This window comes from Hylobates moloch, unplaced genomic scaffold, assembly GCF_009828535.3.
Source record: "Hylobates moloch isolate HMO894 unplaced genomic scaffold, HMol_V3 SCAFFOLD_6, whole genome shotgun sequence".
NCBI classification, from domain to species: Eukaryota; Metazoa; Chordata; class Mammalia; order Primates; family Hylobatidae; genus Hylobates; species Hylobates moloch.
In genome coordinates, this window is record NW_026652281.1 from 5954543 (window position 1) to 5980829 (window position 26287).

Genomic DNA, 26287 nt, shown 5'->3' on the forward strand with positions numbered 1-26287 from the left:
TTTGAGACAGTCTCACTCACTCTTTTGCCCAGGCTGGAGTGCAGTGGTGTGATCCTGACTCACTGCAACCTCCGTCTCTAAAGTTCAGGTGATTCTCCTTCCTCAGCCCCCAAGTAGCTGGGACTAAAGGGACATGCCACCACACTCGGCTAATTTTTATACTTTTAGTAGAGATGGGGTTTCGCCACGTTGGCCAGGCTGGTCTCACGTGGTCTGCCCGCCTCGGCCTCCCAAAAGTGCTAGGATTACACGCATGAGCCACCACGCCTGGCCAAGATCAGGTCTTTCAAGATAGCAATGCGTGGTAGTAGAAACCCTGGCTTTCAAGAAAATGGAATTTTAAGTTGTTTTACATAACCACTTTACTGAGATATAATTAACATACCATTCATCCAAGTGTACAAATCAATGGTTTGTTGTTGTTCGAGATGGAGTCTCACTCTGTTGCCCAGGCTGGAGTGTGGTGGCACCATCTCAGTTCACTGCAACCTCCACATCCTGGATTCAAGTGATTCTCCTGCCTTAGCCTCCTGAGTAACTGGGATTATAGACACCTACCACCACGCCCAGCGGATTTTTGTTTTTGTTTGTTTTGTTTTGAGATGGAGTCTCGCTCTGTCACCAGTTTGGAGTGCAGTGGTGCAATCTCAGTTCACTGCAACCTCCACCTCCTGGGTTCAAGCGATTCTCCTGCCTCAGCCTCCCAAGTAGCTGGGATTACAGGTGCACACCACCACACCCAGCCAATTTTTGTAATTTTAGTAGAGATGGGGTTTTACCTTGTTGGCCAAGATGGTCTCGATCTCTTGACCTCACGGTCCACCCGCCTTGGCCTCCCAAAGTGCTGGGATTACAGGTGTGAGCCACCACACCCAGATTGTTTGTTTGTTTTTTGAGACAGAATCTTGCTCTGTCACCCAGGCTGGAGTGCAGTGGTGCAATCTTGGCTCATTGCAACCTCTGCCTCTCGGGTTCAAGCTATTCTTTTGCCTCAGCCTCCTGAGTAGCTGGGACTACAGGCGTGTGCCACCACACCTGGCTAGTTTTTTTGTATTTTTAGTAGAGATGGGGTTTCCCCATATTGGCCAGGCTGGTCTCGAACTCCTGACCTTGTGGTCCGCCTGCCTTGGCCTCTGGGATTACAGGTGTGAGCCACCACGCCAGGCCAATCTTTGTATTTTTTAGTAGAGACGGGGTTTCTCCATGTTGGTCTGGCTAGTCTGGAACTCCATCCAGGTCAATGGTTTTTGCGTATTCAGAGAGTTGTGCAGCCATCACCATGGTCAATTTTAGAACATTTTTCATTACTCTAAAAAGAAATCCCACATCCATTAGCAGACACACACACACACCATTCCTCCATTCCCCCCAGACCTAGGCCACCACAAATCTGTCTACTCTGAATATTGTAGGTAAATGAAATCATCTAATACATCGCCTTTTGTGTCTGGCTTTCTTCACTCAGCATGAAGTTTCCAAGGTTGACCCATGTTGTAGCATGTGTCACTATTTCACTCCTTTTATGACTGGATAGTTCCCATGATATGGATGAACCTCATCTCCTTTATCCGTTCATCAGTCAATGGCACTTGAATTGTTTCCATTTGAGGGCTATTATGAATAGTGCTTCTGTGAACTCTGGTGTATAGATCTGTGAGTGGACATATATTTTGTTTTCTTGGGTTTACACCTAAGAGCGGAATGGCTGGGTCACATATTAACTATGTTTGATCATTTGAAAAACTGCCTAAGTGTTCCGCAGAGGGTGCAGCATTTTCCATTCCCACTAGCAGTGCACGAAGATTCTAATTTCTCCATATCTTTACCAACACTTGCTATTATCTGCCTTTTTTATTATAGCCAGCCTAGTGGGAGTAAAGTGATACCGCATTTTATTTAAGAGAGGATGTCACTTTGTCATCCAGGCTGGAGTACAGGGTAACAGAATCATAGCTCACCGCAGCCTCGACCGCCTGGGCTCAAGTGGTCCTCGTGCCTCAGCCTGTCGTGTAGCTGGGACCACATGTGCACACCAACACCCCCGGCTGTCATTAGCGTGGTGATGTGCATTTCCCTGATGGCTAATGGTGCTGAGCGTCTTTGCATGTGTTTTTTGCCATTTGAGTATCTTCTTAGTTAATATTATTTGTTTTTGAGATGGAATTCTGCTCTTGTTACCCAGGCTGGAGTGCAGTGGCACAATCTCGGCTCACTGCAACCTCTGCCTCCCGGGTTCAAGCGATTATCCTGCCTCAGCCTCCCAAGTAGCTGGGATTACAGGCACCTGCCACCATGCTGGGCTAATTTTTTCCTGTATCTTTAGTAGAGATGGGGTTTCACCAAGTTGGCCAGGCTGGTCTCAAACTCCGGGCCTCAGGTGATCCACCTGCCTTGTCCTCCCAAAGTGCTGGGGTTACACACCCGAGCCACCATGCCTGGCCTCAGTATCTTCTTTGGAGAAATGTCCATTCATATCCTTTGCCTATTCATTGGGTTGAATTTATTACTGAGCTGTGAGAGTTCTTTATATATTGTAGGTATATGCCCCTTATCAGATAAATGATTTGCAAGTATATCCTCCCATTCTGTGAGTTTTCTTTTCACTTTGTTGACGATACCCTTTGAAACACCAAGGTTTTTATTTCGATGGAGTGTCAATTTTTCCATTTTTTCATTTATCATGATGCTTTTGATGACATATCTAAGAAAGTTTTGCCTAACTCAAGGTCATAAAATTTTACTATTATGTTTTCTTCTGTGAGTTTTGCAGTTTTAGCTCTTGCGTTAGGTGTGTGTTCCAATTTGAGTTAATGTTTGTGCATGGCACAGAGGGAAGGGTACTTCATCCTGCTGCCTCTGGATACCCAGGAAAATGGACATAAAAAACATCTTTTAGGCCGGGTGCGGTGGCTTATGCCTATATTCCCAGCACTTTGGGAGGCCGAGGCGGATGGACCACTTGAGGCCAGGAGTTTGAGACCAGCCTGGCCTACATGATGAAAACCCATCTCTACTAAAAATACAAAAATTAGCCAGATACGGTGGCGGGCACCTGTAGTCCCAGCTACTCAGTAGGCTGAGGTAGGAGAATCACTTGAACCCGGGAGGCTGAGATTGCAGTGAGACAAGATGGTTCCATTGCACTCCAGCCTGGGCAACAGATAGATAGATAAATCTCAAATATATGTATCTTTTAAAACAAAAAGGTAATTTCACCACTAAACGATGAGGCAAGGTAACAATGTGCTTTCCTCTAGACTCTCACTAACTTTCCTCTAGGTCCTCACTGACTGCTCCAGGGCACAGGAAAAGGGCTCAGAGCACAGTGGAAATTTTCAAGGTGTCTTCTACAGGGTTTTGAGGACAGGGTTTCTGGTCTCTCTGTATAGGGGTGGGTTACACTCCTGCCAGTGATCCTCTAATTAACTAATTTTCCATTCAGTGCTTGTTTGTTGGGCACCTTCTATGTGGGAGACCCCACAGGAGGAGATGGAGAGAAATGCACAAGGCCCCATGCTGGGAGCTGATGGCAGACAGGCCTGAAGACAGTGACTGCTCAGGGGTGCCGAGAGAGCCACGAACAGTGCCAGGCGCGCTTCCCACCTCATCTCACCACGGCCCTGCAGGCTGCATGTCTGTGATCCTGTCTCAGTTGGCAAGTGGGGAAGCTGAGGACTGGGGAGGCAGAGCGGCGCCTTGGCCTCCCGGAGACTTCCCAGGTCCACACTTCCACTCGGCACACTCTGTCCCAGAGTGAAGACAACACACAGGTCAGCATGGAACAGAGAGCGCCCTGAGCTGCAGGAGGAAGGATGGAGTGACGGGATGGCACTCAGAGGAGGCAGCACTTGTGCCAAGTGAAATTACATCACTTCCCAATTCAAATATGCTACTGTTGGCAAAACTTACACCCAGAGGAGATACAGCCAACTGGACATTAACAGATCCGCATTTCAAAAGTAGCTTTCATCATCACCCCGCAGTAATGAACAAGCTGAGTCAAAAGAACTGAGCGACTCTGATGCCATGAAAAGACTGTCTTGGGAGGAGAGCATTGGACAAGCAGATTTATGCAATGTGAGGACAAATATTACTTATTTGGTGGAACACAACAGAGTTAATGTCGATTTGAATAACTTGTTTACACAGTGATTATGTGAATAATGAACACCAAAAGGCTCATTGCATCAAACTGAAGTTCGAAATGGCTGGTATATTTCCAGATTTGGTTGTAGTTACTACTGCAGTACAAAAAGTAAATCAATTTAAGTTATGTCCTGGGGAGAACAATGTGTAACACACAGGCTAATAGGCTTGGGTGTTTTTAAACCCCCTGCTCCATCCCTGAAAAAAAAGAGCCATGAGAAATCATTATTTCAAGGTTGGCCTGAGAAGGGTTTTTGGTTTGTTTTTTATTTTTTTAAAAAAGCAAAAACTAAAGGTAAAAATCCTTTCTTCTCAAACAAGAAATCGGTGCTTTCCTGGCTTTCCAGGCCCCGTGGACCCTTCCGGCTGGTGCAAATGCCCCTCTCTGTAGTCCTCCTCCCTCAGCAAGGGCTCACCTCCTGTCCTTTGCACATGTGAATTGCAGCTCCTCCTGCCTCAGCTCCCCTCTCCGGCCCTCCCGCCTGCCATTTTCCCGGCCTGATGCCCCCAGCTCCAGCCTCGCCTCCCTGCCAGCTCTGCAGCTCTTTTCCTGTAATAGCACTGGGCATCCTCCTGACCTCCTGCAGCAGTCGGGAAAGAGCAGAGCACAGAACGCGAGGGAACCTTAGGAAGGATATCACCTAGTCCTTGTTTTATAAATGAGCAAACTGGGGCTCAGAGAGGTTCAGAGTTTCATCTAAGGTCATGTAAGGAAATCCAGCTGCAGCCCTGGGTGGTGACTGCAATTGAAGGGCTTGGAAGCCTGGCGGCCTGCACATTACCACAGCTCCAGCCCACCTCAGGTGCTGGAGGCTCTTGTAGAAGTTACCTAACTGCACCTTGCCAGTTTCCTCACCTCTACACTGAGGCAATGATTGCATCTATCATGGTGAGCTGTGGGAGGTTAAAACAGAACAGATACGCCACGCATCAGGCCGGGGCCTGCTGGAGCTATCTGATCTGTCCACTGGTGCTGTTTCCTCTACCCCACCTCCCTCAGATTCTCCCATGTTATCGTCACTGTGGGGAAAGGAGACAGCATGAGCCCAGTGAAAGCAGAGGGAAAGCCCAGGCCTGCGGACGGGCAGGCTGGCCAGGAACACACCCCTGAGACCAGCCCTCTGATTATTTCTCAAGATGAGTCAACCCACATGCACGGAGGTTGAGTGGCTGGCCATGGCCCCCGCCACACACACACACCCAGTGGCAGAGACAAAAGGGGGTTGGAGGGAGAGGACCCAATCTCACGACTTCAACATCAGGCCTGGCCCTGAGTGACAGCTCTGGAGGGAGCTGTCTGCATTGGTCAGGGTTCTCCAGAGAAACAGAACCAACAGGATATATAGAGGTGTATTGCAAGGCATTGATTCACATGATACGGAGTCTAAGCAGTCCCACCATTTGCTGTGTGAGTGCTGGGGGCCCAGGTGGTGGTGTTCTAGTCCAAACTCGAAGGCCTGAGAACTGGGAGAACCAATGGCGTGAGTCCTGGTCCAAGTTTGAAGGCCAGAGACCCAGGAGTTGTGATGTCCCAGCTCAAGGTGAGAGAGTGAACTCACCTTCCTCTGCTTGCTTGTTCTTTGCAGGCCCTCAGTGGATTGGATGGTGCCTGCCCACATTGGGGAGCGCAATCTTCTTACTCAGCCCAATGATCAGATGTTAATCCCTCCCAGAGACACCCCACAGACACCTAGAAATAATGCATTACCAGCCATCTGCGCATCCCCTGGCCCAGTCAGGTTGACACAAAATTAACCATCACACCATCTTTGACCAGTGTCCCAAGGCCCACATGGGAGAGCAGCCTGTGGTTCTGAACCCTGCAACTGCTGGGGATGCAGGGAGGGAGTCACAGGGTGGGAGTCACAGGGCTGGCCATGGTCCTCTACCATCCCTGGCCCCAGGTCCCTGGACTTCAAAGCTGTTGTGCTCCTGGCTCAACGGATATAGTGCCCATGCTGGAGAGGCTCCAGGTGTGTGTGCATGTGTGGGTGTGCGCATGCGCGCACATGCTTTTAGTGTTACCATCTTCTCTCCCCGTCCAGAGTCAACAGAGTGCCTGATTGCCATGTGGGCTTACTATGCTACCCTGGGGGGAAAGGAGAGACAACTGCCGAGCCCACACCGGGCAGGAGCACTGTCCCTCTCCACGGTGGAAGACGCAGGCTCTAGCGGTCCAATGCCTCGCCCAGGTCAAACAGCCGGGCAGCCCAGGGAAAGGACTGATGCTGCTCATGCCCTCCCCGCGCCCTTCAACATGGGGCTGCCCAGACCCCCACAGCACCCTCGACGGCCAGGGCAGCTGAAGCTCTGACCAGGGAAGGGTGTTCTCTGCCGCTCCCACACATCCTGGGCGCCCAGAAAGGTAAGGATTTGGAGGCCCAATAGCGGCCAGAGAACAAAATAAAATGCTCACACCCCCAAGCAGCCTGCCCTCCCTGCTTTCCAACACCCACCACCCGTGGCCTCAGTGGTCTCCTCCAGCACACAGGCTGGAAAACAGGAGGAACCAGGGGAGGTCATCTCCCCTCCTAAACCTGCCTACAGCCCTGTGAACAGGGGCTCTGGTGACAATTCAGTGACTCAGTGAGAGGATCCAGGTGGGAACCCAGTGAACACAGGGCTTCCCAAAGGAGGAGTGAGGGGCTCTCCCCGCAAACAAAGGGCCCCTGGCCACCCCAACACACACACATACACACACACACACACATAAACACACACACATACACACACACACACACACACACACACACACACACAGAGCCAACTACACACACAGGGACCAGAAATACTTCTTTATTCCAGCCCAAACGTGCAGCAGCAGCTTCTCAACCACAGGAGGCCCCTTCTTCCCTCCAGCCCCAGTTTCACCCTGCACAACCCATGTTCTCCCCACAACCTCCTCAGATAGGGCACTCCCCCAGCAGGGGTACAGCTTGGCTCCGGGACCTTGGTCCCGCTGAGGCCGGCTTCAGTTTCTGAATTTGCCCACCAGTGGCTTCGAGGGCCAAGCCCCCAGGCCCTCCTGGTCCAGGAGGAGAGACAGCTGCCGGCGAGCCTCCTGGTAGGGCCCAGCCTAGGGCGGGAGATGAGAGGTGGGGTGAGAGGGGGTACCTGCAGGGGGCAGGGACTGCACGGCTGGAGAGGGACCGGGACTTGGGGGGGACCGACCTTGGCAGCCTCGTAGGTCTTCAAGGCCAGGAGGTAGGGCTTCCCCACAGCCCTGGCCGCCTGGTGAAAGGCCCGGAGAAAGGAGGCCTTGCAGAGACGGGAGGGAGGTCCCAGGGTGGCACTGGATGAAGAGAGGATGCCACTGAGATCAGAGAGATACAAGCTGGACCAGCAGGCCTGCTACACACCTCACACTACCTCCTCTCACACTGTGACAATGTCACAGGAGTCACAGGGCAGGCAGAGGTGTGGCCACCACTGCAGAGCTAGTAAGGGGTTGAGCCAAGGGGTTGAGCTACGGGGTTGCGGTGGGATTAGACTGAGGTGAGGAAGCTCATGCATGGAGCCCTCCATCACCAGGACCCCTCCTCAGCCCGGCCCCAGGGGCCCTTCTCACTTGGCCTTCACACGCCCGGTGGCCACATCCACAACCTCGATGCCAGGGTCCCCCAGGCTCCAGTTGAGGCTCAGGCTATGGCAGGTGTCAGAGATGGGTTCGGAAGGGGCCACCGGGGGCCCTGCAAACAGGTGCAGGGCAGTCCGGACGTAGGGAGGTGGCAGGCATGGCCCCAGGACACTGTCCAGGCAGGGCCGGGTGTGGATGGCCCTGCTCAGAGTCGGAGGGTCGTGGCATGAGTCAGCTGCAGGGCAGAAGGGACAGGACAAGGTGAGTGACCTCCGTGCCCTCCCTTCTCACCCCCCAGCCCTTGCCACGTGCTCACCCAGGATGAGGCTGGTGCTGTAGAGTGGGGACACCAGGTGGGCCAGCAGGGCACCACCCAGCCCCAGCACGGCCCAGCGTGCCAGCTTGTCGCTGGCTGAGAGGCAGCCCACGTGGGTGTCACAGAGCGAGGGCGCCACGTAGCACACAGGCTTCAGCTGCCCGAGCATGTGGGCCTGCAGGCGCATGGGCGGGCTGTGCGGGAGGCCACCTTCCGAGGTGGGGGGCAGGCTGTGGGCCAGGAGGGGACAGACACCAGCGTCACGGCCGCTCTTCTGACCCTGGCCCCCACCCAGCAGCCCAACCAAGGGAGCCCCATCCCCCGCCTGCCCCAGGTGCCCTGCATACTAGATGTCACGGGCCGCGCCCTTGGGGGTGTTGCTGATGTAGAGGTGTAGGAAGACACGGGGCTTGAGGGTGAATGGGGGTCCGGGCCCCAGCTGGGGGACCAGCACGGACTGCTCCTTGCCCTTGGGGCCCCCTTGTGTGGCCAGCAGGAGCTGCCGGAACAAGAACCTAGGAGTCACAGGCAGAGGTCGGTTGGGAAGACCTTGTCCTGGCGAAGGCTGCTGTCAGGCGCCCACCCCACTGCCCCTCACCTCAGCAGGGCCCTGCGGGCGATGACCAGGCCATGGCAGTCGTGGAGCTGCTGGCCTGAGAACTCCAGCCAGCCAGCACAGCAGCTGCTGCCGGTGCCCAGGGCCACCAGCTTATAGATCTCCTTCACGTGGCCCCTGGCACCCAGGATCTCTGTGCAGGAAGGGGCAGAGACAGCCCAGCCTAAGGCAAGGAGCTTCAGGGGGCCCTTCCCAGGGGGCCAGGGCCGGGGCTGGGGCAATCCCTACCCCTTTCCAGGATGACTCCAGCCACGGTCCCCTTACAGGCCCAGTATGGCGAGCGCTCGTCCAACAGGAGGTCAAAGCCGGCGCTCACCAACGCTGCGCAGCGCTGCTCATGGGTCAGGATGTTCTCTGCGCCAGGGCGAGAGAGTGCAGGTAGAAGGGGGGCCCACGCCTCTCCCCTCGACACTACAGCCTGGGTCCGCGAGAGCTCACCTACCTACGCTTAGGGGGGCCAGTGGAGGCCGGCTGGAGGTCTGGGCGGACTCTGGAAGAGGCAAGGAGGGCAGGCTGGTGTGGGTGCCAAGGCCCACCCTCCATCCCTCAGGAAGCCAAGGAGACGGGGAGAGGAAGTTTTCATCTTCCAGACACAGGACATTCCACGAGCTGCTCTTCTAGCAGTCCCCACCCCCAGTGTCCCCAGAGGACATGAAAGCAGGGACCGGCACATGTCCCCCGCCCCAGCTCCCTGCAGGTGATGTCCTGATGCTCAGATGGTTCGTGCAGCAACCCACCTCCTGCTCACACGCACAGTCACTTCAGCCTCCCCACAAGACTGCCGGCCTCAGGCCTCTTGTCCCCAGCTGCGGCTCAGCTGCCTGGCCCTCCCTCCATTACCTGGGTTCTCCAGCTGACTCCGGATGTAGCAGAGGGCAGAGAGCGCGGCCTGCTGTTTGGCCTCTGTTTTGCTGTTGGCAGTGCCTGCAGGGCAGACCACCCCATCCAGTTCCACGCTCACAGAGAAGGGGAAGCAGGGACCTGGGGAAGGAGCCAGGTGAGGAAGGAGCCCGCTGGCCTTCACCTTGTGACAGGTACCACCTCTGCCTCCTCCTGACACCTGACATCGAGGACGGCCAGAATAATGAGACCCTGACCGCCCTTCCCTTCCTCCACCGGGCTCCATCGCCACCCCATGCAGCGCACATCCTGGGGTGCCTCTGCAGGCTGTGACCCATCGCTGACTCAACCAAGTCCTCAGCCAACTGCTCCACAACAGGGATGCATGACTCCATTTCACAGATGAGCAGAAACGGCAGGCGGTTTGCCCAAGTTGTGTCAGGACCCAAATCCAGGTCCCCTCTCCAGAGCCCACGCCACCCTGTTCTCAGGAGGAAGGCTCTGAGCACTCCCACCTGCCACAGACACATTGGTTTCAATTCTTCTCCTCCAGGGGCTCTATATTTCAACACTTTTTCTATGAAACAGTATCATTTTGGATGTTATTTATAACACAAAAGAGAGATGAAAAATCTGGAACTGGGATCACATGGTCAAAGGTGCAGGGTTATTTAATTTCACAGTACTTGCTGCTAAATTGTTTCTCCCAAGGACTGCCCCTCTGGGGATTTCCCTTTTGGAAGGGAACCCGTTTCAGCATTCCTCACTAGCACTGAGATCTGTCTGCTCTAAACGGGCATCAAAACCAGCAACCACAGACAGACGTGGAAGGGATGCTGGCCTCAGAAAACCAGCACATGGCTGCCATCCTAACAGCGACTGATTCTGGCGAGAACCATCAAAGCATGATTTTCTAACACCACAAGTGACAATGTTATGGGGACAGGATATCTACATGATCTCCAAATGCCTCCCCTGGATGACTATTCAGCACAAAGGAGAAAGTGAAGACACCTGGTAGACGCCACCCTAGTCAAATCCCCACAGCTCCCATCGCCAGGGGACAAAGCAAGATCGCACACCTCCTGGTGAGATGCGTGGCCAAGGACTCGACATCACTTCAATAACACATCACCTGAACTCGGTTCTGAGGAAACAGACAAACCCAAGCTGAAGGACATTTGCAAAACTACCGGCCCTTACTCTTCCAAGACATCAAAGTTGTGAAAGACAAAGACAGCAACTGTTTCAGGTAAGAGATTAAAGAGGCGTGGCAGCTAACTGGAACGCCACACCGGGATGGGAAACAATGGCCATGAGGTCATTACTGGGACAACTGGCAAAATTTGAATGTGAATAGAAATTAGAAGATGGTATTATATCCATGTTAAATTTCCAGGATTTGATAACTGTATCGTAGTTACATAAGAGATGCCCTTGTTTTTAAGAAATACACATGAGGCCGGGCACAGTGGCTCACTCCTGTAATCCCAGCACTTTTTGGGGCTGAGGACAGGAATTCAAGACCAGCATGTCCAACATGGTGAAACCCCATCTCTACTAAAACACAAAAAAATTAGCTGGGCATGGTGGCACAAGTCTGTAATTCCAGCTACTCAGGAGGCTGAGGCACAAGAATCGTTGAAATTTGAAAGGTAGAGGTTGCAGTGAGTTGAGATCTCACCACTGCACTCCAACTGGGTGACAGAGCAAGACTCTGTCTCAAAGAAAAAAAAAAAAAGAGGGCTGGGCAAGGTGGCTCACGCCTATAATCCCAGCACTTTGGGAGGCCAAGGCAGGCGGATCACCTGAGGTCAGGAGTTTGAGACTAGCCTGGCCAACATGGTGAAATGCCATCTCTACTAAAAATACAAAACTGAATTAGCCGGGCTTGGTGTGGACACCTGTAATCCCAGCTACCCGGGAGGCTGAGGTAGGAGAATCGCTTGAACTCGGGAGGCAGAGGTTGCAGTGGGCTGAGATCGTGCCATTGCACTCCAGCCTGGGCCACAAGAGTGAAACTCCATCTCAAAAAGAAAGAAAAAAGAAAAACAAACAAAAAAACGTGAATGTATTTACAGGTAAGGAGCATAATGTCTGCAATTAACTTTTAAATTAAAACTCTGGGCCAAGTGTGGTGGCTCATGCCTGTAATCTCAGCACTTTGGAGGCCCAGGAGGGCGGATAGCTTGAGCCCAGGACTTCAAGAACAATCTTGGCAACATGGTAAAACCACATAATCTCTACAAAAAAAATACAAACATTAGCCAGGTGTAGTGGAGTCCACTTGTAGTCCCAGCTCCTCGGGAGGCTGAGGCAGGAGTATCACTTGAGCCTAGGAGGCGGAGACTGCAGTGAGGCAAGCTTGTTCCACCGCACTCCAGTCTAGGCAACAGAGTAAGACCCTGTCTCAAAAAAAATCCAAAACACAAAACAAAACAATCACTCTGAGTTAAGGGATTTGAGGGGTATGTACTGAAGAAGAGGAAATAACGGTTTCCCTCTGTATCATGTACACGGTATTCATTACCCTTACCAAACTGTGCTTAATAACGTCTTTAAGTCAGGAGAGTGGCTTCCATTCCGGTATCTCCAGTGCTAGCATGGCAACTTAAATTGCATGTTAAGTGGCTCTAAAAACGTATGCAGAAATACCAGGCGGCCTTAACCTCCCTGGAAGTCAGGTGGGAAGAACGTTCACCTGCCATGACCCTTTCACAGTTGAGCATCTGGTGTGGCTGGTGATCCTTGGAGATCGCTGCTCACAGCAGGGTCCACCCCAAGGTCCCAAGGTCCCAAGCTCAGGCCAGGTCCTGCTCTGGCGGTGTCTCTGAGCATAGGGACCAAAGTCCACCTTCCCCAGACCCCCTCCCCACGTCCTAGGACCCACCCTCCGTGGCTCTGCCCTCTGGCACACCCACGCCCCGGCCCGGCCTCACCTGGTGGCTGGTCCTCCCGGAAGAGCAGGAAGATGCCCAGGCTGGCCGCGTACTCCGTGAGCAAGGACACGGCCTGGCTGGCAGGTGGGTCTTTGAGCAGCAGGCTCAGCCTTGCGGGGGGCAGAGGGACCCTCGGGGCCCTCCCCATCTGTTCTCCCAAGTTTTCCCATGCCCGGGCTGCCCCCGGTTCCCCGCCTCCGGCCCCTGCCTCAGGCCCAATGTCCCTCAACACCGAGACCTGGGGCCACCCGCCCTCCGCATGGTCCATCGCGGGCGCGGGCTCCCAGGCACCTTGGGCCCGGGCGGGTAGCGGTCGCCAGGGGCGGGGCTCGGGGCTGATCGGCAACGATGCAGCCAGGCGGGGCTTCCTGCCACTGCCGTCGGCAGCGCCCTTAGAAGCCGAAGCCATGGCCACCAACGAAGATCTGAGGCGCTGGGCCCTATCTCGCGCTGCTCTCGCCTTTTCACACGCGCAGGGCGGGTGCCTTCACGTGGGGAGCACGCGGACAAAGCGTGGTGAGCTCCACCCCGCCATATCGCTAGCCAATGAGAGCCCTTAGATCTGTGATGGACAGTACACCCTGCCAATGGGAAGGCCAGTCTCCCAACTGCGGCAGCTTGGATGCTTATGGCTGAGACGTCCCACGGCCTGGACGCAAGTTCCGGCGGGTGGGTGAGGGGTTGCTCTAGCAGCTGCTTCTTTAACCGTGGGTGGTCCCGGAGCCTGGAAGGCAGGGGAGGAGTATCTGGAGCCCTCAGGTCCAGTTTCACACTCTAGCTCCTGTCCTAGGCCCCTAGACACCTCGACATCACAGGCTGCTCAGCTGCTTCACTGGCTGAGCCTGGAGACTTCAACACAGGAATTAGGGGTTCACACTGTCAGCAGGATCGTTGGATATAAAATTTCACTGCAGGCCTTTCTGAAGCCAAACATAAGTGTTCTCAGGCCAAGAATTAGCCATTTGATGCAAAATGTAGCCAGGCGTGGTGGTGCACACCTGTAGTCCCAGCTACTCAGGAGACTGACGCAAGAGAACCGCTTGAACCTGGGAGGAGGAGGCTGCAGTGAGCTGAGATTGCGCCACTGCACTCCAGCCTGGGCAAGAGAGCAAGACTCCGTCTCAAAAAATACATAAATAAAATTTTTTTAAAAAGCAGCCATGTGATACTCTGCCTTTTTCCCGCCAAGAAGGGATTTTGAGTCGATTCATACAAATATGACAAGATAACAATTGTTTAAAGTGAGGAGCTACAGATCAAGAGACATAGGAAAAATAAGATGAAGACAGGGATGAAGACAATTTACACGAGGCTTACTGTGATGCAACGCGTATTTGCTTGAAGGAGGCTGGAAGTTTAACGGAGTCTTACAGTAGCCACTAACTTGGGAAAGCATGACCAGTGTAAGATTCGTCACAGTGCTTGCTGCTGCTGCTGCTGCTGAAGCTGGGCGTGGCAGTGCTCTCCAGGATTGTGACAGTGAGGATGCTGGGACATCTGAGGACCAGGTGGTGGAGTCCTCCCAGAACCTTTGACTTGGAAGAAGCAGGTGTGGTGGGCTGGGTAGTCAGCCTCCCCAACATGTCAAGGATTGACATCAGGAAGAACAATTCTATTTTGTGTGTGTGTGCAGCCCAGAGAGTGGGACGAGGCCCAGGAGAGTGAAGGGACAGCAGAGCAGATGTCCAGAAATGGACTGAGGGCTGCACATATCCACAGAGAGGCTTCCACAAAGCCATCAAACCCAGTAACGACCCAAACGCTCACCAACAGGAGGTTGTGTGAACAAATCAATGATATCTTCATACAATGGAACATGACTCAGTAATTTAAAAAGGAACCAACAGCTGCGTGCACAACACAGGTGAATCTATTAGGCACATGGCATGGAAGAAGCCAGACACATCCTCTCCATGATTCCACTTATGTAAAGTTCTTGAACTGGCAAAACTAATCTATGGTGATAAGAGTCCAAATAGTAGTTCCCTCTTGAAGAAAGTATTGACTGGAAAGTGGCACCAGGGAATTTTCTTTTTAGAAAAAAATTTTGTAGAGATGGGGGTTTTGCTCTGTTGACCAGTCTGGTCTTGAACTCCTGGACTCAAGCAACCCTCCCACCTTGGCCTCCCAAAGTGCTTTACTGCATGTTAAGTATATGTCAGTTACAAAAGCAAATTGATAATGGCTTATTCAGAGAACGGAGCGAAGGAAGAAATGGAATTGGCTTCCCAGTGCCAAAGCTGGATAGGTGTTTTATAAGGGTAATGTAGAATATTAGTGTGGTAGGCAAAATAATGGTTCCCTCAAAGATGTCTACAGCCTAATCCCCAGAACCTATGAGTATATTATTTGGCAAGGGGGCATTAAGGTTGCAGGTGGAAGTAAGGTTGCTAATCAGCTGGCTTTAAAATAGGGCTCACAACTACAAAAATTAGGCCGGGCGTGGTGGCTCACACTTGTAATCCCAGCACTTTGGGAGGCCAAGGCGGGTGGATCACATGGTCAGGAGTTCAAGACCAGCCTGGCCAATATGGTGAAACCCCGTCCCTACTACAAATACAAAAATTAACTGGGTGTGGTGGCAGGTGCCTGTAGTCTCAGCTACTTGGGAGGCTGAGGCAGGAGAATCGTTTGAACCTGGAAGGTGGAGGTTGTAGTGAGCCAAGATCACACCACTGCACTCCAGCCTGGGTGACAAGAGTGAAACTCTGTCTCAAAAAAAAAATAAAAAGAAAGAAAATTAGCCAGGCATGGTGGTGCTTGCCTGTAATCCCAGCTACTCGAGAGAATGAGGTGGGAGATTCATCTCAGCCTGGGAAGTTGAGGCTGCAGTGAGCCATGATGGTACCACTGCACCCTAGCCTGGGCGACAGAGTGAGACCCTGTCTCAAAAAAATAAAATAAATAAAATAGGGAGATTATCCTGGATTACCTGGGTGGGCCCACTATAATCACATGGGTCCATCCACGGGAAAGAGGGAGACAGAAGAGTCAAAACCAGAGAGATGGTCTCATAAGAAGAATCCGACTGGCATTGCTGGCTTTGAAGATGGAAAGAGGTCATGAGCCAAGTAACGCAGGCAGGTTCCAGAAGCCAGAAAAGGTAAGACAGGGGAGTCTTCCTTAGAGCCTCCCAAAAGGAACACAGCCCTGCTGACACTTTTAGTCCAGGTAAAGACTTCCAGATAAAAACAATATAGGCCAGGTGCGGTGGCTCATCCTGTAATCCCAGCACTTTGGGAGGCCTAGGCAGGCGGATCACTTGAGGTCAGGAGTTCAAGACTCAGCCTGACCAACATGGTGAAACCCCGTCTCTACTAAAAATACAAAAATTAGCCGGGCATAGTGGCGCAGGCCTGTAATCCCAGCTACTCAGGAGGCTGAGGCAGAAGAATTGCTTGAATCCAAGAGGCGGAGGTTGCAGTGAGCCGAGATCGCGCCATTGCACTCTAGCCTCCATCTCAAAAAAATAAAGATATAGATGACAGCTGAGAATTTGGAAATTGATTCTTTAAAGCAATGGTTCTCAAACTATGGCCCCTGGACCAGCATCATCCGGGAACTTGCTAGAAACGCAGACTCTTGGGCCACATCCCAGATCTACTGAATCAGCAACTCGGAGGGCAGCGGTAGGGTGGAGCCTAGCAAACTTGTAACAAGCCCCCCTGGTGGTTGTAAGGCTCACTCAAGTTTGAGAAGTACTATGTTAGGATAACGGTAAGGTTTATGACTGGACACTGGTTCTTGAAGCATGGCCCCCAGATAAGCAGTATCAGCATCACCTGGGAACTTAGGCAAATTATCAGGCCCCACCCCAGACTCACCGAATTGGAGACTGTGTTTTAACAAGCCCCCCAGGTGCTACTGCTGACGCACACTAGCTAGAGTAAGAGGACCACTGCCTAAAGCTCTCCCTGCCTGACCACCCCTGGAAAAGCTTCACTCTCAGGAGGTATTTGTACCCTTATTTGTGAAGCTCGCTTCTTCGGATTTAAGGACAATCAGTAGAATACCTACTGACTAATACAGGTCTGGCTTATAGTAGGTGTTCTCTGGGAGTTCATTAAGTGATTAATTTAATACAACTCTGAGGAAATTGGTGGAGTAGATGTGGGATTCGAACCTAAGTCCAGCCGATCTCCACTATTGAGACTCAAGGGAGCTTTATTTCCGCTGCGCACGCGCCGCCTGCACGCCCGTTCCCTCTCCTCCCGGGAGGGGGCGCGCCAGGACCCTAACAGACCTGGCTGGGAGGTGGGACTTCCTGCCTCCCCAGGAGGCACTTCCGGCCCAAACCGGAAGACCGTGAGTAGCGGCGGCGGGGCTGACCCATCCTGAGTGCCAAAGCTGGGGTTCTACTTGAGATTTCCCTCGTGGTGCCACGGTCCGGCGAGCATCACGCCGAGACCCATTTTCCAGACGACCACGACGAGGCCGGGGTCACGTAAGTGCATGCATGCGCCCCCTCCCCGGACTGGGCGTGTTCGAGAGGAGTGGACCCGCAGATGTAGGACGGGAGGGACTCCCCCAATCCCCAGTTCCCGCGGCAGGCTCACGTTTCGCAGTCCCCGGCCTGTCGTTAGTGCGGACCCGACTGAGTTCTGTAGCCTTGGAGGTCTAAAGGGTCCCTGGAGAGCCAGCAGCGAGGGCGGGAAGGCGGCCGGGGAAGTCGAGGCTTCCTTGTCTGAGGGCTTTTGTAGGGTCGTGCTCTCCACCAGCGCCCTCCGCCTGCCTAGGATCGTTTCAGGCTATGGGGTTCCAAGAGAAAATATTTCTGTTTCTGTTTTATTTTTGAAATAGAGCCTTGCTCTGTCACCCAGGCTGGAGTGCTGTGGCATGATCTTGGCTCACTGCAACCTCTGCCTCCCAGATTCAAGCGATTCTCGTGCCCAGCCTCCTCCGTAGCTGCGATTACAGGTGTACACCACCACGCCCGGCTAATTTTTGTATTTTTAGTAGAGACAGGGTTTCACTGTATTGGCCGGGCTGGTCTCAAACTTCTGGCCTCAAGTGATCCGCCCGCCTTGGCCTCCCAAAGTGGTGGGATTACAGGCAGGAGCCACCGCACCCCGCCAAAGGGAAAAGATTTTTGTTTAGCGAGACTCTAATGCTAACGTTTGCATTTCGGTGCATGCGAGAGCCAAGTGGTTCAGAGCTCTGCCTCTGAATCGGATGGGAATCAAGTCTTGGCTGTGGCAGCTAAGAGCTGTTAGACTAAAGTTCTTGCTGAGCCTTTGTTTCCTGAACTCCGTAACAGGGACAGCGCTAGAAGAGTGCAGCGTTTAGCATGCGCCTGGCAGATAGATGCTGGCGCTTGGTCAGTGAGCGCTGCTGTTATTTTTGCCCCTGTTATTTTTGTTAATTAAAAAGGAGGGATGCTATGGCTGCTCATACTTCTAGAGGACTGCATTTACCAAAGCCTTGTGATATAATTTTTTTTTTCTTGAGATGGAGTTTCGCTCTTGTTGTCCAGGCTGCAGGGCAATGGCGCGATCTCAGCTCACCGCAGCCTCCGCCTCCCGGCTTCAAGGAATTCTGCCTCAGCCTCCCGAGTAGCTAGGATTACAGGCATGCGTCACCACGCCCGGCTAATTTTGTATTTTTAGTAGAGACCGGGTTTCTCCACATTGGTCAGGCAAGTCTCGAACTCCCGACCTCAGGTGATCCGCCCCCCTCGGCCTCCCAAAGTGCTAGGATTACCGGCATGAGCCACCGCGCCCGGACCCTTGTGATAGAAATTTACTTATATTCAAGCCGTAGTGCATTTTTCTGGGAGGCACTGTGCTTGACAGTAGGAAGATGATGCTGAGATGCAGTCCCTGGCTGTGGAGTAACTCGAGCGTCTTGGGGGTATAGTCTGTAAATGTATGATGACGGTACTTAGGAGCTGTGAGAGAGGCTGCCCCTTGCCGTCTATCTGACTCCATCTGCACCGCTCGCCACCTCGCTCACTCTGGCTGCCTCGTTTTCTCACACACTTCACTGCTCTAGGATTTTCACAGTTGTTGACCGTTCGGCCTGGAACCCTCTTCCCAGTTGTGTACGTGGTTCTCTCCTTCACTAGGTTCAGGCTGTGCTCAAAGGCCACCTTCTCAACGAGGCTTTTCCTGGCTGGCTTTGCTGAAACCACGCCCTCAGCCCATTACTAGATCCTCTTCTCCTGGACGGGTGGTTGGCTTTAATACAGTTCTCATTACTGCTTGGCTTTGGGCTACATATTTGTTTTTTGTTAACTGCTTCCTCAAAGAACATATGCTTCCCATAGTGCACTTTTCACTCCTCAGGAACTCTGGTGCCCCTTACCAGCTTCCAGTCTCTCGAGGTGACCAGTGTGGTGCTTGGTCCTTGTTTCCAGGATGGACTTCCCCGGCTCCCTCCGCCCTGCGTTGTTTATGACTGGCCCCCTTGGTCTGAGCGACGTCCCTGACCTCTCTTTCATGTGCAGCTGGCAAGACGCGCTGACTCTGCCAGAGGCCCAGCCCCAGAACTCAGAGGTGAGGATGGAGGCAGGGGCCCTGGCAGCTCCAGGGGCAACCCTTCCCTGGGTCCCCCGTCTCACATTCACACCAGTTGACAAGGCCACAGAGTGGTGGCATTCACGCGAGTCTGCTGAGACACAGGCTGTGCCACCTTTTCTGGGGTACATGGGCTACCCTGCCATCCCTAGACGGATGCCCCCACTATGCCGGGTCCCTTATGAGACCCTGAGAATGCTGCCTGAATCAGTCAGTTGACGCCTCCCTTCCTGGAAGGGAGAGCTGAGTTGAGCGAGAATAAACAAGTGCACTTTATCCAATGGATAAGGTGTTTACAAAATGTGATCAGAGCTTGGAATGAAACCAGAAGGATGCTGAAACAGCACAGTAGGATTGGGAGAGGGGAGGATAGACCTGCCAGGGTTTCTGGTGCCTCTGGAGGGACACTGGCCCTTTACTTGGAATCCTCAGCCACCTAGTTCCCCTTGGAAACACCCTGTCTAGGAATGAAGCCTGGCAGAGGCAAGTGAGCGAGCAAATAAAAAGAGAGACAGTGGAGCGGAGGCTTGGGGAACGGGGGTCAGGGATGGCCTCCTTACGAGGGAAGGTCTGGCGTCAAATTGGGGCTCCTCTGGGAGTCTGGTTTGCTAGCTCTTTTGTCCCCTGAATGTTTGAGCTGAAACATCTCAGGCCAGCCCAGCAAAGGGAGGTGGAGCCGCCTGCTGGGCTCCCAGAGTGACTGCAAGGTCTCCTGAATGGAAGTGAGGTTAAGTGGGATGTGGACCAGCCACTGGTGGCATGAGGGGCTTCCTTCTTTGAGAGCCCCAATGGGGCTCTCCTCCCGTGGGTGGAGGTCGGAAACATGAGTTCTGAGGTCAGGCTGCCTGGGTTCACATCCCAGCTCTTCTCTTGACTGGCTGTGTCATCTGGGGCAGGTGGCAGTGTGCCTCAGTTTCTTCATCAGTAAAATGACAATGCCAGTCATCCCAGCTTCGCAGGATTGTCGTGAGGATTGGATGAGTTGATAAAAGATGAATGCCTGCGCACAGCCTGGCCCAGGGAAGGCACCCATCATGATACTGTCCTTGTGATTGTCCTCCCTTCAGAATCGGGTACTGCATGTGACCAAGGACCTGCTTTGGGAGCCGGCAACCCCTGGGCCTCTCCCCATGCTGCCTCCCCTCGTCGGTAAGGGTCTCATTCGCCCGGGCTCACTCCACACTGCTCCCCCAATTCTTCCCGCTTCTCTCACTCCTGAGACCTTCCTCTCCCTGCTAAGCCTGTGCCCGCTCAGGGCCCTTGGATACCTCCAGTCACCCAGGGCATCTGGCCGCACTCCTGTGCCCTCCCCAGCCCTTTCCGTAACCTCCTTCTCAGATCCCTGGGACCCTGGCCTGACTGCCCGGGACCTGCTTTTCCGCGGAGGGTACCGGTATCGGAAGCGGCCCCGAGTCGTGCTGGATGTTACTGAGCAGGTGAGTGGGCCCACGGAGGACAGTGCTGCGTCGCCTGGAGACTGTGCTTAGCGACCTGGCCTCCTCCTCTTCCCAGATCAGCCGGTTCCTCTGGGATCATGGAGACGTAGCCTTTGCACCCCTGGGGAAGCTGATGCTGGAGAATTTCAAGCTGGAGGGAGCAGGGGTGAGTGGCCTGTGACACCAGGGGTAGGGACTCCCTGCTCTCCTTCAGGGGTGAACTCGAGGGTGTGTGAGCTTGACAAGGCCTTTCCATGCAGAGCCGCACTAAGAAGAAGACAGTGGTCAGTGTGAAGAAGCTGCTCCAGGACCTCGGTGGACACCAGCCCTGGGGGCAAGTGGCTAATGAGAAAGGAGATGGATAGGCATAGCTGGTGGTGGGGATGTAGGAGGTGCTAGGATGCACATCCAGCTTTCCGTCATACCCACTTCCCCCCTGCTCCATGCGGTCTGAGCTGTACTTTCTTGTACCAGACTTCCAACTCCAAATCATCTCAGGGGAAAGCAGATTTACATTTGTGGACTTCAGGCACGGCTGCATCCAGATGTTCAAATAATGTTCATAGAGCTGTGTCTCTCTTTACTCTCTCGTCCACTTGCCTCTCCCTGCACAGTTCCTAGACAGGCTGTCTCTAGGTAGCAGCAAGATGGCTTATGATCTAAGGAAAGAGCCAGTGTCCTTCCTGAGGCACCAGAAGTCCCAGAAAGGACTTTGGTTGGCTTGGCTTGGGTCTCACACCCGTCTGTGAACCATTCACTGTGGCGAGGGCAATGGAATATTGTTGGTGGCCAGGTCTGGGTCACACGATTGCTTCCGGGGCATGGGAACAGGATGGGGTGGTTTCCCAAAGGAAGAAATTCTAGGGAAATAAGAAATGTGTCCACTGCACTTGGTCTCCTTGGGATGGGACCTGTCCTCCCCTGAGTGCCACTGAGTGATCCTCCTGCTGTTCTCTGGTCCCCAGGTGTCCCTGGGCTTACCTCAGCAACCGACAGCGCCGCTTCTCTATCCTCGGGGGCCCCATCCTGGGCACATCAGTGGCGAGCCACTTGGCAGAGCTGCTACACGAGGAGCTGGTGCTGCGGTGGGAGCAGCTGCTTCTGGATGAGGCCTGCACTGGGGGCGCGCTGGCTTGGGTGCCTGGAAGGACACCCCAGTTCGGGCAGCTGGTCTACCCTGCTGGAGGCGCCCTGGACAGGCTGCGTATCCTTTCTTGCGAGACAGGAGATTCCAGTGGGCTCCCCTCTGGCACAGGAGGTGCTCTTGGCATGGTCCAGAGAAGGGCAGGAATTTGGGGGGAGGGGTTTGCAGTGACCATAGCTCGCGCACTGATCCTTAGCGAGAGGCCCAGATTTCCAAGAGGTCGTTCTGACCCCAGGTGACAATCCCCAATTCCTTGGGAACCCTGGACGCATCCAGCTCCAGGGACCTGTCCGGCAGGTGGTGACATGCACCGTCCAGGGAGAAAGTAAGGCCCTTACACACTTTCCTCCCTCACTGGCTGACCTGCTACCTGACCCCTGACCCCTGACCCTTTCCATCCCTGCTCAGCTCTGCTGGCCGTCCGCTCTGACTACCACTGTGCCGTGTGGAAGTTTGGTAAACAGTGGCAGCCAACCCTTCTGCAGGCAATGCAGGTGGAGAAAGGGGCCACAGGGATCGGCCTCAGGTGAGGGGGAGCCAGGTTGGTCAGTGAGGAGGGGCTGGGGGCAGGGGTAGCAGCCCGATGTGAATGCATTCCTGCCCTGTAGCCCTCATCTGCCCGGGGAGCTCGCCATCTGCAGCCGCTCGGGAGCTGTCTGCCTGTGGAGCCCCGAGGACGGGTATTGCCGCTTCCTGTGAAACCCCCACCCTAACAAACTGAACTCTGCCCTGTTCAGCATGTCACGACCCTTGAGCCCCTTCCACATCAGCCTGTCCCCCCGCCCGTGGCTTGCCTGTCCCCCTGCCCATGGCTTGCCTGTCTCCCCAAGGCTGCAGCAAATCTACAAGGACCCTGAGACCCTTGTGTTCCGGGACTCCTCTTCCTGGCGTTGGGCAGACTTCACTGCCCACCCTCGGGTGCTGACTGTGGGTGACCGCACTGGAGTGAAGATGCTTGACACTCAGGTATGGGGTGGCAGCGGGAGACCTGCCCCGACTGCGGGAGCGGCCGCAGAGCGGTGAGTCCCAGGCTGGCTGCGGCCTGGGCGAGGACAGCGTCACGGGCCTGGGACAGTGGGGAGGGCTGACCCTGTGTTTGTCTTCCAGGGCCCGCCGGGCTGTGGTCTGTTGCTTTTTCGTTTGGGGGCAGAGGCTTCGTGCCAGAAAGGGGAACGTGTCCTGCTCACCCAGTACCTGGGGCACTCCAGCCCCAAATGCCTCCCCCCTACTCTCCATCTCGTCTGTACCCAGGTAAGTGGCACACAACACTGCCCCGCCCTGCCTCTGCCCTGTCTCAGATGGTCACTAGAGGCTGCTGCTTACCAGCGGCTCTGCTGGGCCCAGACAACCACCCAGCAAACCAAACTCAACCCTGGATAAATCTGTGGCCCAAACACGCAGTGGATCCCACAGCCGGTGCTAACAGGCAGGTGGGGAAGCTCTCCCAGGGCCTCCCCTTAGTAGGGCTTTGAGGTGCAGCCAGGGGTGGAGCAGGGGAGGAGGGGCCTCAGGGTGGCGCTTCCATGCAGAGCTGGACAGTTTCTGCGGTGCAGGAGGTGGGGGCTCTGAGGAAGCAGGTTTATCCTCCACCCACCCTCCTGGGGACGTTCGTAGGTGTGCCTCGAGCACAGGCTCCGGGGTCAGGAGAGTGGGGGTGGCTTCGGGAAGGCCGGGCAGGTTTCTGCTGGCAAGGCTCCCCCACACCTCTTCTGAGCACCCCTTTCCCACTTGTTCTGTCTGTCCACTGGGCTGTTGGTCAGAATTGGTGAAGGAAGCGGCACCTGTTCAGGGCTGGCAGGTGCGGTCTAAGAGGCACGTGGAGGCTGATGGGAGATGCTGCTGCCCCTCAGGGCTCTGCACTCACCCGGAGAGCCACATGGGGCCTGGAGAGCCACTGCTCAGCTCAGCTCCCAAGTTCGGCCACATCCCCCTTCTTTCTCGGGCCCCAGTTCTCTCTCTACCTAGTGGACGAGCGCCTTCCGCTGGTACCGATGCTGAAGTGGAACCATGGCCTCCCCTCCCCGCTCCTGCTGGCCCAACTGCTGCCTCCGCCCCGGCCCAGCTGCGTGCAGCCCCTGCTCCTCGGAGGCCAGGGTGGGCAGCTGCAGCTGCTGCACCTGGCAGGTGAGGGTCCAGGCCAGGGTGGGTGGCGTGCGGGAGATGGGGCGGTCGGGGCCTGTACAGGGCCTCAGCTGTCTGTCCTTCCTCAGGAGAAGGGGCGTCAGTGCCCCGCCTGGCAGGCCCCCCCCAGTCTCTTCCTTCCAGGACCGACTCCCTCCCTGCATTTCCTCTGCTGGAACCTAAGATCCAGTGGCGGCTGCAGGAGCGCCTGAAAGCACCGACCATAGGTCTGCTGGGGCGGGGGAGCGAGCTTGGGGGGTGCAGTGGAAAACATCCCCTCCCCGCGCTAGGCCCTGGAGGTCATTGTCATTCCCGTCGCCAGGTCTGGCTGCCGTCGTCCCGCCCGTGCCCTCGGCGCCCACACCAGGCCTGGTGCTCTTCCAGCTCTCGGCGGCGGGAGATGTCTTCTACCAGCAGCTCCGCCCCCAGATGGACTCCAGCCTCCGCAGAGATGCCGGGCCTCCCGGCGACACCCAACCTGACTTGCATGCCCCCACAGCTTCCTGGACCTCCCAGGACACTGCCGGCTGCAGCCAGTGGCTGAAGGCCCTGCTCAAAGTGCCCCTGGCTCCTCCTGTGTGGACGGCACCCACCTTCACCCACCGCCAGCTGCTGGGCATTACAGAGCTGCGGAGGGAGGAAGAGGAAGGGCAGCGGCTGGGTGTGCTCCGTAAGGCCATGGCCCAAGGGCGGCTCCTGCTGCAGAGAGACCTGGGCTCCCTCCCGTCGGCAGAGCCACCCCCTGCACCCGAGTCAGGCCCAGAGGACAAGCTCAGTGAGCGCCTGGAGGAAGCCTGGGCAGGCCGAGGGGCTGCCTGGTGGGAGAGGCAGCAGGGCAGGACCTCAGGGCCCGGGAGACAGAGCAGGCGGCCCAAGCGCCGGACCCAGCTGTCCAGCACCTTTTCGCTCAGTGGCCATGTGGACCCCTCAGAGGATACCAGCCCCCCTCACAGCCCTGAGTGGCCACCTGCTGATGCTCTGCCCCTGCCCCCCGTGACCCCGCCCTCCCAGGAGTTGACTCCTAACGTGTGTGTCCAGGGCATCCCATCAGAGCGGCAGCACATGCTCCGTGACTACGTGGCCAAGCCCCCACCCCAAAGGGACACCCCAGGCTGTGCCGCCACACCCCCCTCCTCCCAGGCCTCCAGCGTCCGGGCCACTCGCTCCCAGCAGCACACACCCGTCCTCTCTGGCTCTCAGCCCCTCCGGAAGAAGCCTCGAATGGGCTTCTGATGACGCAAGGTGGGCTGCCCTGAAGCCCCAGAGAGCCCCTCATCCTTCCTCCGGGACCAGATGTGCCTTCCACAGTTGAAACTTGAGAAGCAGAGCTCGCCACCTTCTGGAGGCCACTGTGATGATGAGCCAAGCAGTTTGGAGCCAAGTTGAAGGGACAAGGCAACAAAATACAATAGTAGCTTCTTTTGTATTTTGTATATTCGCCTGAAGATCATCCCGAAAGGCAGGTTGGAGGTGCCGACGGGCCTGTGTTGCTGGGATTCTAGTCTGTGCCGGGAGGCAGGGCTCCGCTGCGCCTCAGCTGTGGGGGCCTCAGGCAGGTCCCTCAGTTCTCACGCCTTCCTGTCTGGTGAAATGGGGGCCAGTAGTGCTGGCTCCTTGTGTTTGGTGAGGGTGGAGTGAGGCTCCTGCAGAGCTGCTGATGAGGTGGGCCCAGCGGCGGTTGGCAGCTGCTGTTTTGGGTTGCTTTGTCAATCTCTGCCCCAGTCTGATGTTTTGTACAGGGAGATGCCTTGGATCCAGGTTCAGGGATTAAACTTGTCAGCTGAAGATGAATTGGAATGGTCACGCTTTTTAGGCTGGACAGCGTCCCGCCACAGCTACTATCTGACACTGAGCTCATGCACAGAGATGATGGCTGATGTTCCTTCTCCCTCGGGACATGGGTCTGGCACCTGTGGGCTCTCAGTAGTGCCCTCTGAGCAGAGGATCATGGTCACGTCAGTTTGGAAGAATTCTCTGTTGTGCCTCACAGACTCCCCCCTTTCTCTCCTCCCCTTCTTATTTTGATGTCTAAAGCATCAAGTCCCTCTTCCTCGGAGTTTCTGTAGCTGCAATGGAAGATTCTGTTTTCCTGTGGGGAAAATACTCACTTGAGATTTTGCAGGGACCCGAGTCTGTCTGGTTTCTGATGACACAATAAGAGAAAAGTCTTTTTTCAGGGTGGCTAGTGAAAGGAATTGTATGTGCCTCACACAAACAGGAGCTAGCCCAATCATACACTGACTCGCACGGGTGTTAAAATGTTTATCATGCCTAAAGGAGACATTTATAATTAAACCATTTATGCTACATACAACTGGGGAAAACTATGATGCTTTCGGCGCTGGGAATGCAGTGAGGTCCCACGTGGGCAGAGCTGGGCTGGGCTGGGCAACTCCAACACACGTCTCTTGGGGTGTGGCGGCGCTCTCAGTCGGCACTGTGGAAGGAAGGGTGACCTGTGCTTTCTCCCTGTTACTGTGACTCCAAGGACAGGGGGGCAGCCTTGGGTTTCAGTCCAGGCCAAATTCAGTGTCCTCGACTGGGCGTGGGGGCTCACACCTGTAATCTCAGCACTTTGGGAGGCCGAGGCAAATAGATCACCTGTGGTCAGGAGTTGGAGACCAGCCTGGTCAACAT

The 26287-nt window shown here is 54.9% G+C and overlaps 3 protein-coding genes across 13 annotated transcripts in view; 1 reads left to right on the forward strand and 2 right to left on the reverse strand.

Annotated features, from left to right (window-relative positions):
- Positions 1-6927: 6927 nt before the first annotated feature.
- On the reverse strand, positions 6928-12917 carry ADAD2 (adenosine deaminase domain containing 2). Of its 3 annotated transcripts, XM_058440439.1 has the most exons (11): positions 12435-12890; positions 9830-10072; positions 9496-9636; positions 9098-9145; positions 8884-9009; positions 8638-8788; positions 8387-8554; positions 8040-8269; positions 7715-7958; positions 7318-7438; positions 6954-7222 (listed from the first exon to the last, which is right to left on the reverse strand). In XM_058440439.1, exons 1-11 carry the CDS (start codon positions 12841-12843, stop codon positions 7118-7120), a joined length of 1986 nt encoding a protein of 661 aa, XP_058296422.1. In that variant the 5' UTR covers positions 12844-12890; the 3' UTR covers positions 6954-7117. The 3 variants fall into 3 exon arrangements, with proteins under 3 accessions (XP_032011775.1, XP_058296422.1, XP_058296421.1); XM_032155884.2 differs by lacking the exon at positions 9830-10072 and having other exon boundaries at positions 6928-7222; positions 12435-12917; XM_058440438.1 differs by lacking the exon at positions 9830-10072 and having other exon boundaries at positions 7318-7459; positions 12435-12885.
- A 146-nt stretch (positions 12918-13063) lies between these two features.
- On the forward strand, positions 13064-25441 carry TAF1C (TATA-box binding protein associated factor, RNA polymerase I subunit C). 5 transcript variants are annotated; one of them, XM_058440432.1, is made up of 15 exons: positions 13064-13103; positions 18880-18928; positions 20017-20098; positions 20288-20385; positions 20462-20551; positions 20646-20719; positions 21351-21589; positions 21738-21854; positions 21938-22055; positions 22138-22209; positions 22360-22495; positions 22637-22780; positions 23479-23653; positions 23740-23877; positions 23973-25441. In XM_058440432.1, the coding sequence occupies exons 3-15, from the start codon at positions 20080-20082 to the stop codon at positions 24881-24883; spliced, it is 2331 nt and encodes a 776-aa protein (XP_058296415.1). In that variant the 5' UTR covers positions 13064-13103; positions 18880-18928; positions 20017-20079; the 3' UTR covers positions 24884-25441. The 5 variants fall into 5 exon arrangements, with proteins under 5 accessions (XP_058296415.1, XP_032012199.1, XP_058296414.1 ...); XM_032156308.2 differs by lacking the exon at positions 13064-13103 and adding an exon at positions 16722-16878 and having other exon boundaries at positions 18719-18928; XM_058440431.1 differs by lacking the exon at positions 13064-13103 and adding an exon at positions 16739-16878 and having other exon boundaries at positions 18790-18928.
- A 454-nt stretch (positions 25442-25895) lies between these two features.
- The window catches only part of DNAAF1 (dynein axonemal assembly factor 1), a 32378-nt gene continuing 31986 nt past the window's right edge, over positions 25896-26287 (reverse strand). For all 5 annotated transcript variants that reach the window (XR_009214009.1, XM_058440435.1, XM_058440434.1 and 2 more), the window contains one exon: positions 25896-26087. Coding sequence is in view for 3 of the 5 variants with exons in the window: in XM_058440435.1 (XP_058296418.1) it covers positions 25975-26087 (113 nt within the window). In the remaining 2 variants the exon portion in view is untranslated. The remainder of the gene's footprint in view (positions 26088-26287) is intronic.

Coding starts and splice junctions, on each gene's coding strand:
- ADAD2 (XM_058440439.1), bottom strand. CDS start 12,843: ATGGCTTCGGCTTCTAAGGGCGCTGCCGACGGCAGTGGCAGGAAGCCC. Junction 7,439..7,714: donor ACCGGGCGTGTGAAGGCCAA/GTGAGAAGGGCC, acceptor CTCTTCATCCAG/TGCCACCCTGGGACCTCCCT. Junction 7,223..7,317: donor AGACCTACGAGGCTGCCAAG/GTCGGTCCCCCC, acceptor CTCCCGCCCTAG/GCTGGGCCCTACCAGGAGGC.
- TAF1C (XM_032156308.2), top strand. CDS start 18,791: ATGGACTTCCCCGGCTCCCTCCGCCCTGCGTTGTTTATGACTGGCCCC. Junction 18,929..20,016: donor CCCAGCCCCAGAACTCAGAG/GTGAGGATGGAG, acceptor TCCTCCCTTCAG/AATCGGGTACTGCATGTGAC. Junction 20,552..20,645: donor TCAAGCTGGAGGGAGCAGGG/GTGAGTGGCCTG, acceptor CTTTCCATGCAG/AGCCGCACTAAGAAGAAGAC.